At 45.0% G+C, this 12,591-nt stretch overlaps 1 protein-coding gene across 2 annotated transcripts in view; it reads left to right on the forward strand.

Annotated features, from left to right (window-relative positions):
* The window catches only part of LOC118361386 (adhesion G protein-coupled receptor A3-like), a 261,426-nt gene that overhangs the window by 81,676 nt on the left and 167,159 nt on the right, over positions 1-12,591 (forward strand). For both annotated transcript variants that reach the window (XM_052477897.1, XM_052477901.1), the window contains exons 8-10: positions 5,878-6,042; positions 11,642-11,861; positions 12,154-12,303. In XM_052477897.1, the coding sequence (XP_052333857.1) occupies positions 5,878-6,042; positions 11,642-11,861; positions 12,154-12,303 (535 nt within the window). The remainder of the gene's footprint in view (positions 1-5,877; positions 6,043-11,641; positions 11,862-12,153; positions 12,304-12,591) is intronic.

Here is a 12,591-nt window from a genome sequence, read left to right on the forward strand (position 1 = left end):
AATTAGGGCATGAGTTGCCTTCCAGAGAGACATCAGAGATTGTAACATTCTCTGTTTCACAGAAACTTGGCTCACTCAGGATATGTTGTCAGAGTCGGTACAGCCACCGGGTATTTTCAAGTGTCGCGCCAACTCAACTCAACTCAACTCAATCATCAAGTTTGCAGACGACACAACAGTAGTGGGCCTGATTACCAACAACGACGAGACAGCCTACAGGGAGGAGATGAGGGCATTCGAAGTGTGGTGTCATGGAAACAACCTCTCACTCAACGTCAACAAAACGAAGGAGATGATTGTGGACTTCAGGAAACAGTAGAGGGAGCACCCCCTATCCACATCGACGGGACAGTAGTGGAGAAGGTGAAAAGTGTTAAGTTCGGCATACACATCACGGACAAATTGAAATGGTCTGCTCACACAGACAGCGTGGTGAAGAAAGCAATAGCGCCTCTTCAACCTCAGGAGACTGAAGAAATTTGGGTTGTCACCTAAAACCCTCATAAACTAATACAGATGCACAATCGAGAGCATCCTGTCATGCTGTATCACTGCCTGGTACGGCAACTGCACCACCCTCAACCGCAAGGCTCTCCAGAGGGTAGTGATGTCTGCACAATGCATCACCGGGGGCAAAATACCTGCCCTCCAGGACACATACAGCAGTCGATGTCACAGGAAGGCCAGAAAGATCATCAAGGACAACAACCACCTGAGCCACTGCCTGCTCACCCCGCTATCATCCAGAAGGCGAGGTCAGTACAGGTGCATCAAAGCAGGGACCGAGAAACTGAAAAACAGCTTCCATCTCAAGGCTATCAAACTGTTAAACAGCCACCACGAACATGGAGAGGATGCTGCCAACATACAGACCCAAATCACTGGCCACTTTAATTAATGAATTTAATAAAGGTATCACTAGTCACTTTTTATACAATTAATGCCACTTTAATAATGTTTAAATATCTTACATTACTCATCTCATATGTATATACTGTATTTCATACCATCTATTGAACCTTCCCTATGCTGCACGGCCATCGCTCATCCATGTATTTATATGTACATATTCTTATTCCATCCCTTTACGTTTGTGTGTATAAGGTAGTTGTTGTGAATTTGTTAGTTTACTTGTAAGATATCACTGCACTGTCGGAACTAGAAGCACAAGCATTTCGCTACACTCGCATTATCACCTGCTGACCATGCGTATGTGACAAATAAATTGTGATTTGATTTCATCTAGCTTCCACTTTGTTGCTTAAGTCCTCAGCAGTGAGTTTGCTTTGCTCAGGCAGTCGGGAGAAGAAGGCGAAATTGAGGATGGAAAGAGGGATTGGGGGGCTAGAGCTGGGAGAGTAGAGCGTGAGAGGGGGTGTGAGGAGGGGAAGAGATACTTTATTTCCCTTTATATAGTATGTGTTGGTTGGCCTGTTCACCAGTGATGTACTGCACACTATTCATGTCTCAGTCTCTCACACACAGACTTGCACATGAACACACACTCAGACAGACAGACAGACACGTCACTTTATTTCACTATTGACTGGTCATTATTGCCATCATCAAGTCTTGAAGTAATCATCAACATCATCATCATGTCGTTATCGTCATAATAATATGTTTCAATGCTTCCTTCTCCTCAGTTTTCTCTTTCCTAGAAATTAAAGACAAGCAAGCTGCTTGCATAGAGATATCAGACAAGCGGATATCGGACTAAGCTCTATTTAGGACCTGACTGGAGAGTTGAAACACTACTTTGTGGCTGTGTCTCCCTTAGAAGGAGCACTGCTGTTTTAGGGAGAGAGAGCTGTGTTCTATTTCTGCCTGTGGTGGTGGAGATGACCGAGGCAGTGGCAGTGGCAGTAGCAGCAGCAGCACTGGGTTGCCCATGCTATCACAGGGTTCGTCAACATCACAGGACTGGACTCACACAGAGTGCTCACTTTATCAGTCACTCTGATGTTGTGTGGTAGAGTGGTTTATTACTGGGCATAGCCAAGGGAGCAAAGCAAGGGAAGAGGAAATAATAATTGATCTAGCTACATCTATCTCAATGTATAAGGATGTTTTCCTGAGCGGGAAAGGGAGGAGAAGTATCTCGGGTCGCCTGTAGGTTTCATGATGAAGAAGATGTCTTTATCTGGTTTAATCTGGTTATCTGACCAGATAGCAAACAAAATGCACCCTTGGTCATGAAAAAGACACCTTTACCTGTTTGTAATAGAGACCCATTGGTTGTAATTTGGTTATTTGACATCTTGTCAACCAGAAAATAACAACATTGTGGCAAACTGTGTCTCAGAGCAAATTTGAACTCAAATCCCAAACACCACTCAGGTTCTTCTTTCTGCTCCAGCCAATTAGATAATGATCAGTGTTCAAAGCTTTTAGCCAACAGACCTGTGAAACATCCAGGAGATTGGCCTCTCTCTCACAGCTCTCGACTCCCCCCTCCATTTTACTATGCTAATATTAAGCACAACAGGAGTATATCCTACCTGGCTGGCATGAAAATGAACCACAGGAAAAGCGTCCTCCATTCGCTATTTAAGTGCATAGATGACAGTTATGTTTTCCCACTGCCCCTGTTTCCGAGACAGGTGCGTGTTACTGGTCCATTCTAAATCCAATTCATTTCACACATAAATGATTTAGTATATGTAAAGGCAAAAATTAAATCAAGAATAGTCTGAAGGGTGACAATATTAGCCTATCACTTGTGAATAATAATAATAATAATAAATGATATATTATCACTTGGGAATGATGCCCAGCGTGTGTGCAGTAAGGCAAGAAACAGTACCGGGCCTTTTGTGACTTTTTCAAATCATAGTCACACACCACATGTAGCCTAACCCATAGGTTTGTATCACAACTAAATAACAAATAACTCCTTAAAATGAAGCACATTAATCCACATTAAAACCGGTGTAGAGCCTAACTGGCATACATAGGTGACTTTCAAGTTTGGGGAAGATAATTTTCACCATAAAAATGCACCTTTTATAAAAAAATGTAAAACAATTGTTCACAAAACAATAAGTAATGCACCTTTACAATAAAGCATCACATGCATAATCGCATTTGCGGTCACTTTTGAGAATGGTGCTTTCCAGCTAATTGATAGCATTTTGGAACATTCGCGCTTATAGCCTACTGCTGATTGCGCATTGCTGTGCTTATAATATGAAGAAATAGCGTAATAGTTTATCAACATTTAAGCTAAACGTTCTGATCTGTTGCATCAACCTCATTGGTTTATCGCATCCCACAACTGTCCCAGACTATGTTTGGAATATTTATTTCTCGCACAGAAGGACAAGTTGACCAATGGAATAGGTCTACTTTTGTACTATGGGGGATAGTATATTGACATAGGCTAGTGCTTTTGCTGTTTGTTAGGCCTACTCATCTTATTGGCTGACGAAAAGTACATGTGGACAATTCTTCTAACATATGCGCCTCGAAATTCGATAAGAAGGACGTGCACCGATGTGTCTGTCTTCACTTGTAGCCTACTTCGGAGCTGAGATGCCTGTGGGAAGGACCCGATCCTGTGACGGGCATCAGCTAATAAGAATTGAGATATCTGAGAGCGCCATGTGAGTGAGAGGTGCTTCAGGGCATACAGCCGGGAGAAGGGAATTATAATTATTATATTAAGCCCAGGGGCACAATGCCAGTGGCCGCAAAAGGCATGTTTTTTTTTTTAGGGGGCATTATGGCCACACAAGGGGGATACTGCTGGGAAATTTGAGGTATTTTCAAGTGCTTGTCAAAATTGTGAATGATAGACTGAGGAAGTGTGTGCAGCCTGAGCAAGAAACAAAGCAGAGCTCATGCAATTTCAAGCAACTTTTTTCAAAATCATCATTAGTTGCATCATACAGCCTTGGAATGTATTACAACATCTAAACCTATAACCCAATGTTTGTATCACAACTAAAGTTGCATAAATAACTCTAAATTAAGCATATAGGAGGACATGTTTCTTTGTTAACCGCTAAACACGGAATAGCCGCATGTGCGCACTCCCTCGGAAATCGTTTGGAGAAAATACATTTTCTATTTTATTCAGCTATGTTCAGTTGTATTCTTCTTTAAAATAATGCCACGGAATTGTCTGCTAAATGAACTAGTGTAGCCCACAGCCATATGGCATAGCTAGATCAGGGCCGAGCATAAGGACAATTCAAGAGTATGCTATTCTGTTCTTCTGAAATAGACTACATTTTGTTAATATCATGTTTCTTTAGACCTGTCTAAAAATGTATTGTGATAATGAATGCTATATTCAATGACTCTTTAAAATGTAGATGTTCCAAAGGTCCGCATCAGGGGTTTGTAGGATATGCGTGGAAGCCAGGAGATGCTAAATGTGTTTATGTTAATTAACTGTAAATTTTCTTGAGACGGGCAGTTATTTGCTGGACAATCACCGGCTGACAATTTCATGACCATCACAGCCCTAAGCCAAACTGTACTAACCTGGCCGGGTACACATCCATCCACATCCATCCACATCCATCCACCACAGTGGATGGAACCGTGCTGAAAAGGACAATATAAAAAGATGTCCAAGCCAGCACAGTTTGGTTCGGATCAGCACGATAGTGTTAAAAGGGAATTTCAAATATTAGTGTCATCATGTCTATGGGATTCATTTCGTGGTATCCAATTGTTTAGTAGTTACTATCTTGTCTCATCGCTACAACTCCCGTACGGGCTCGGGAGAGACTTTGAAGGTTATGCGTCCTCCGATACACAACCCAACCAAGCCGCACTGCTTCTTAACACAGCGCGCATCCAACCCAGAAGCCAGCCGCACCAATGTGCCGGAGGAAACACCGTGCACCTGGCAACCTTGGTTTGCGCGCACTGCGCCCGGCCCGCCACAGGAGTCGCTGGTGTGTGATGAGACAAGGATATCCTTACCAGCCAAGCCCTCCGGACGACGCTAGGCCAATTGTGCGTCGAGCCACTGACCTCCCGGTCGCGGCCGGTTACGACAGAGCCTGGGGGCGAACCCAGAGTCTCTGGTGGCACAGCTGGGGCTGCAGTACAGAGCCCTTAACCACTGCATAGTTTGTCGCTGAATAAATATTTATTGCATATCCTCTGTTCAGAAGCACTGTCAATGATTATTCTCCGGCACTCAACAACTACACATTTTTTTACTGTGGAAGATTTGAGTGCCTTCTCTTGCCTGTCATTTCTAATTTGAATGTAAACTGTCACACACCCATGGCATAGTGTTGATCCTAAGTCGAATTTGACAAGTCATGTTTTTTTGGGAAACTGCGGCTGCTATTATTCAGCAACACTGAACGCTGCTTAACAAAAGTATGGAGCAAAGCAGTCAATGCTCTGAGGTGCCACATGGAAATGTAGATTTTATGGCAATTATTATGCATTACTAATAAAAAATACAGTTGGCTTAATGCTGAGAAATATTTCCATGGAGATAGTGGTTCTTGCCTAGCAGTTTGTTGGGTTTATTTTCAAATGTATCACAAGGTGCGTTCTCTCAATTGATGTATTTAAATAATAGCATAAATCCAATAATTTATATAATCTGTCTGTTGTCATTGTCACGTATGTATCCTTTATATAACCATGGATGTCCGATTCAATTAGATATCCTCCTTACAAAGGAGATATGCTCCATTTAAGTATCAATCACCAATGGTATGTCACGAGCACAGTCGTCAAAACATCACTGTTCTAAGTTTCACAGTCGTCTCTTGAACTGAGTAGTTCTTGTGCGGTTAGCAGAAAGACACACGCACACACACACACACGCACACACACACACACACGCACGCACGCACGCACGCACGCACACACACAAATCTTTCTTCTTCTCTCCTCCAGTGAAGTCATCCTCTCCAACATCGGCCACAGCCTGTCTGGCAACTGGGAGTGCCAGGTGACCAGTTCCCGTGGCAACAGGTCCAGAGAGATGGAGATAGTTGTGTTGGAGACGTCAGCGCCCTACTGCTCAGCAGACAGGGTCAGCGGCAACAAGGGAGACTTCAGGTAAGTGCTTTGACCAGACCAGGCACAAGGACCTCTTTGGGTCGAGGCTAAATGTGAATGTCAAAGGTCAGCTACATGTGAATGTCAAAGGTCAGCTACAGTGCAGCAAGGTGGCTAAAAACATGCTTGACCTTATGTGGGCATTCAAGGAGACAGTGTTATGAGAAAATGAAATGTGAAAGCTCAATGACTTACTAAACTCAGTTCTGCTCAAATAGGAAACTACTGTAGAATATTAGATAACAAAGAAAGTAAACAGTCAAATGAAAAACATTTCCTTGGAATGCAAGTACTGTTAAGCTAGCAATTATCCCCACAAATTAGGAAAGCTCTGTGTTTCATATCAATCAATAAAAGGCAAATGCATATGTACCGAGCTTTATAGATGCCTATAAAACAGTCCAATTAGTCTCTGACTGGCTCTCCATGAGACCTGGGTTCAAAAAACTTTTGAGCATTTGCTTCAGTCTTACTGGAGTGCCATATGGGAGGGGTTTTACTATGTCGGGACTATTCAATTGGTGCTATTGCATCAGGCAAGCTCAGTGAAGCACAGATAAAAGTATTTGAAAAGATTGCAAATGGTATTTGAACCCAGGTCTGCTTTCCACCTCTCCCTGCGCCTCCCTCCCTGTCCATCTCAAATCAAATCAAATGTTATTTGTCACATACACATGGTTAGCAGATGTTAATGCGAGTGTAATTTTTTTTGTTGCATCTGAGCTCCTAGAGTGTGCGGCTCTTTAATTTTCAAGTTTTCTACTCCGCTAGCCAGCACCTCGCCTAAATAGGTGTGGGTTTTTTTTCTTCTAGAATGCAAGTATAGCGAAATGCTTGTTCCGACAATGCAGTAATAACCAACGAGTAATCTAACCTAACAATTCCACAACTACTACCTTGTGTAAAGGAATAAAGATTATGTACATAAAGATATATGAATGAGTGATGGTACAGAATGGCATAGGCAAGATGCAGTAGATGTTATCGAGTACAGTATATACATATGAGATGAGTAATATAGGGTATGTAAACATAAAGTGGCATAGTTTAAAGTGGCTAGTGATAAATGTATTACATAAAGATGGCAAGATGCAGTAGATGATATAGAGTACAGTATATACATGTACATATGAGATGAGTAATGTAGGGTATGTAAACATTATATTAAGTGGCATTGTTTAAAGTGGCTAGTGATACATTTTTTTTTACATCAATTTCCATTGTTAAAGTGGCTGGAGTTGAGTCAGTATGTTGGCAGCAGCCACTCAATGTTAGTGGTGGCTGTTTAACAGTCTGATGGCCTTGAAATAGAAGCTGTTTTTCAGTCTCTCAGTCCCTGCTTTGATGCACCTGTACTGACCTCGCCTTCTGGATGATATCGGGGTGAACAGGCAGTGGTTCGGGTGGTTGTTGTCCTTGATGATCTTTATGGCCTTCCTGTAACATCGGGTGGTGTAGGTGTCCTGGAGGGCAGGTAGTTTACATTTACATTTACATTTAAGTCATTTAGCAGACGCTCTTATCCAGAGCGACTTACAAATTGGTGCATTCACCTTATGACATCCAGTGGAACAGCCACTTTACAATAGTGCATCTAAATCTTTTAAGGGGGGTGAGAAGGAATACTTTATCCTATCCTAGGTATTCCTTAAAGAGGTGGGGTTTCAGGTGTCTCCGGAAGGTGGTGATTGACTCCGCTGTCCTGGCGTCGTGGGGGAGTTTGTTCCACCATTGGGGGGCCAGAGCAGCGAACAGTTTTGACTGGGCTGAGCGGGAACTGTACTTCCTCAGTGGTAGGGAGGCGAGCAGGCCAGAGGTGGATGAACGCAGTGCCCTTGTTTGGGTGTAGGGCCTGATCAGAGCCTGGAGGTACTGAGGTGCCGTTCCCCTCACAGCTCCGTAGGCAAGCACCATGGTCTTGTAGCGGATGCGAGCTTCAACTGGAAGCCAGTGGAGAGAGCGGAGGAGCGGGGTGACGTGAGAGAACTTGGGAAGGTTGAACACCAGACGGGCTGCAGCGTTCTGGATGAGTTGTAGGGGTTTAATGGCACAGGCAGGGAGCCCAGCCAACAGCGAGTTGCAGTAATCCAGACGGGAGATGACAAGTGCCTGGATTAGGACCTGCGCCACTTCCTGTGTGAGGCAGGGTCGTACTCTGCGGATGTTGTAGAGCATGAACCTACAGGAACGGGCCACTGCCTTGATGTTAGTTGAGAACGACAGGGTGTTGTCCAGGATCACGCCAAGGTTCTTAGCGCTCTGGGAGGAGGACACAATGGAGTTGTCAACCGTGATGGCGAGATCATGGAACGGGCAGTCCTTCCCCGGGAGGAAGAGCAGCTCCGTCTTGCCGAGGTTCAGCTTGAGGTGGTGATCCGTCATCCACACTGATATGTCTGGCAGACATGCAGAGATGCGATTCGCCACCTGGTCATCAGAAGGGGGAAAGGAGAAGATTAATTGTGTGTCGTCTGCATAGCAATGATAGGAGAGACCATGTGAGGTTATGACAGAGCCAAGTGACTTGGTGTATAGCGAGAATAGGAGAGGGCCTAGAACAGAGCCCTGGGGGACACCAGTGGTGAGAGCGTGTGGTGAGGAGACAGATTCTCGCCACGCCACCTGGTAGGAGCGACCTGTCAGGTAGGACGCAATCCAAGCGTGGGCCGCGCCGGAGATGCCCAACTCGGAGAGGGTGGAGAGGAGGATCTGATGGTTCACAGTATCGAAGGCAGCCGATAGGTCTAGAAGGATGAGAGCAGAGGAGAGAGAGTTAGCTTTAGCAGTGCGGAGCGCCTCCGTGATACAGAGAAGAGCAGTCTCAGTTGAATGACTAGTCTTGAAACCTGACTGATTTGGATCAAGAAAGTCATTCTGAGAGAGATAGCGGGAGAGCTGGCCAAGGACGGCACGTTCAAGAGTTTTGGAGAGAAAAGAAAGAAGGGATACTGGTCTGTAGTTGTTGACATCGGAGGGATCGAGTGTAGGTTTTTTCAGAAGGGGTGCAACTCTCGCTCTCTTGAAGACGGAAGGGACGTAGCCAGCGGTCAGGGATGAGTTGATGAGCGAGGTGAGGTAAGGGAGAAGGTCTCCGGAAATGGTCTGGAGAAGAGAGGAGGGGATAGGGTCGAGCGGGCAGGTTGTTGGGCGGCCGGCCGTCACAAGACGCAAGATTTCATCTGGAGAGAGAGGGGAGAAAGAGGTCAGAGCACAGGGTAGGGCAGTGTGAGCAGAACCAGCGGTGTCGTTTGACTTAGCAAACGAGGATCGGATGTCATCGACCTTCTTTTCAAAATGGTTGACGAAGTCATCTGCAGAGAGGGAGGAGGTTTAGCTCAGTTACCTTAGCTTTCTTGGGAACAGGAACAATGATGGCCTTCTTGAAGCATTTGGGAACAGCAGACTGGGATAAGGATTGATTGAATATGTCCGTAAACACCTTGCGAGGGTTAACACATATAAATGTTTTACTCACGTCGGCTGCAGTGAAGGAGAGTCCGCAGGTTTTGGTAGCGGGCCTTGTCAGTGGCACTGTATTGTCCTCAAAGCGAGCAAAAAAGTTATTTAGTCTGTCTGGGAGCAAGAGATCCTGGTCCGCGACGGTGCTGGTTTTCTTTTTGCAATCCGTGATTGACTGTAGACCCTGCCACATACCTCTTGTGTTTGAGCTGTTGAATTGCGACTCTACTTTGTCTCCATACTGATGCTTAGCTTGTTTGATTGCCTCGCAGAGGGAATAGCTACACTGTTTGTATTCGGTCATGTTTCCGGTCACCCTGGTTAAAAGCAGTGGTTCGCGCTTTCAGTTTCGCGCGAATCCTGCCATCAATCCACGGTTTCTGGTTTGGGAATGTTTTAATCGTTGCTGTGGGTATAACATCGCTGATGCACTTTCTCATGAACTCACTCACCGAATCAGCGTATTTGTCAATGTTGTTGTTGGATTCAATGCGGAACATATCCCAATCCACGTGATCGAAGCAGTCTTGAAGTGTGGAATCAGATTGGTCGGACCAGCGTTGAACAGACCTGAGCGCGGGAGCTTCTTGTTTTAGTCTCTGTCTGTAGGATGGAAGCAACAAAATGGAGTCCTGGTCAGCTTTTCCGAAAGGAGGGCAGGGGAGGGCCTTATATGCGCCGCGAAAGTTAGAATAACAATGATCCAGGGTTTTACCAGCCCTGGTTGCGCAATCGATATGCTGATAGAATCTAGGGTGTCTTGTTTTCAGATTAGCCTTGTTAAAATCCCCAGCTACAATGAATGCAGCCTCAGGATATGTGGTTTCCAGTTTACATAGAGTCAAATAAATTTCGTTCAGGGCCATCGATGTGTCTGCTTGGGGGATATATACGGCTGTGATTATAATCGAAGAGAATTCCCTTGGTAGATAATGCGGTCAACATTTGATTGTGAGGAATTCTAAGTCAGGTGAACAGAAGGAGTTGAGTTCCTATATGTTGTTATGATCACACCACGTCTCGTTAATCATAAGGCATACCACCCCACCCCTCTTCTTACCAGAAAGATGCTTGTTTCTGTCAGCGCAATGCTTGAAGAAACCAGCTGGATGCACCGACTCCGATAGCGTCTCTCGAGTGAGCCATGTTTCTGTGAAGCAAAGAACGTTACAGTCTCTGATGTCTCTCTGGAATGCTACCCTTGCTCGGATTTCATCTACCTTGTTGTCAAGAGACTGGACATTGGCGAGTAATATGCTAGGGAGCGGTGCGCGATGTGCCCGTCTCCGGAGCCTGACCAGAAGACCACTTCTTTGCCCCTTTTACGGCGTCATTGTTTTGGGTCGCCGGCTGGAATCCGATCCATTGTCCTGGGTGGAAAGCAAAACGCAGGATCTGCTTCGGGAAAGTCATATTCCTGGTCGTAATGATGATGAGTTGACGTTGCTCTTATATTCAGTAGTTCCTCCCGACTGTATGTAATGAAACCTAAGATTACCTGGGGTACCAATGTAAGAAATAACACGTAAAAAAACAAAATACTACATAGTTTCCTAGGAACGCGAAGAGAGGCGGCCATCTCTGTCGGCGTCTGGAAGACTTGAGAAGTTGACTTTTTCTCTCCCTCCTGTCTTGTTTTCATGTACAGTATGCTCCATTGTTGTGCGTTTCTCCTGTACTTTACAGCCCACTTCCAGTGCAGCGAGCAGAGAGTCTTTGTTTTTGCCCAGCAGTGACGTAATGGGCTGGAAAATGAGAGCCTTTTTCGTTGGGGGGAAATTAGTGCCATACATTACTAAGTAGCCGGGAGAAAGCCAGACAGATTCCTCACGAACACAACAGATTTCTCCTCAGTCTCTCCTCAATTTACTCTTGTTTTCACTTCTTGAAAAATGGCCAAATTGACATTGTGAAATGAAATAAGCTTGTTTTTTAGGGTATTTTCAGGGTATAGACTGCAGTAAGATTAACATGTAATATGCAGTGCCATTATGATTGTTTACTTGTTATGCATATCAACAGCAGATCAACAGTATATGATAACTTAGTAATAACAAAGCAAAGTGTCACATATGTCATCGGGAAATCCAGGCTTGGTGGATCATGGTGACAAGGATATTGATACCATCTCTTGTGACAGGTGGCCAAAGACCCTGGCAGGGTTATTGGCCTTCCTGCCCTGTGTTCCATCCACATTTGCCTCTGCCCCCCACCATTCTGGTGCCTCTTCACACCACCCCACTCAGAGGGAGAAGAAGGCCTGGCGACGCTGTGACCCGGCAGGCCAGTGGGCAGAGGACGACTATACCCAGTGCCCGTATGCCAGCGAGGTGACCCGTGTACTGCATGAGCTCACCCAGGTAGGACAGCAATTCACTCCACAAATCTCACCTTTAACCCAGGAGAGTCAGGCACGGAACTCTCACCTTACATCCATGCTATTATCTCAAACATCGATTTCCGGCTTTCTCACTAGCAGAAACAACGTGAGACAAGGGGGTTGAAAACTGAAGAATCTTCAATTATATTATCCGTGCTTAGCATTTAAAATGTTATTTAAGTTATTATCGTGCTTAATTTATGCCCATATGCACATATGAAATGCATCTAAATCCAAGTGATCTAGCCTCTCAACCACTGTTCTGTTTCCAGATTACCATCAACACCAGTAATGCCCAGCCGTTAGCCCAGCAGCTGGTATCCTTCACCAACAGGGCAGGGGACTTCAGCGATGTGATGGATGTCATCTTTGTCACACACCTGGTAGAGAGGCTGACTCGCCTAGTGGACCAGCGCAGAGACGTACGTATGATAGCAGCACTTATCTGCTGTTCACACACACAGAAGGTTGCACGCACACACTAACGTACGCACACACACCTATGCACGCTCACGCACAAACACACAAGAAACAAAACACACAGCACTTAGCCTCAGCATCCATCCTGCAGTCCACTAAAACATTATAATGTGTTTGATCACACACTCTAAGTTCAAGGAATGATACAATAAAGAACCCAAGGCACATATGAATGGCTGTCTCTTTTTGCTCCGGTAGCTAGCTGGCTAGTCTACTCCAGCCCTATAAAG

Source organism: Oncorhynchus keta, chromosome 2 (assembly GCF_023373465.1).
Source record: "Oncorhynchus keta strain PuntledgeMale-10-30-2019 chromosome 2, Oket_V2, whole genome shotgun sequence".
Lineage (NCBI taxonomy): Eukaryota > Metazoa > Chordata > Actinopteri > Salmoniformes > Salmonidae > Oncorhynchus > Oncorhynchus keta.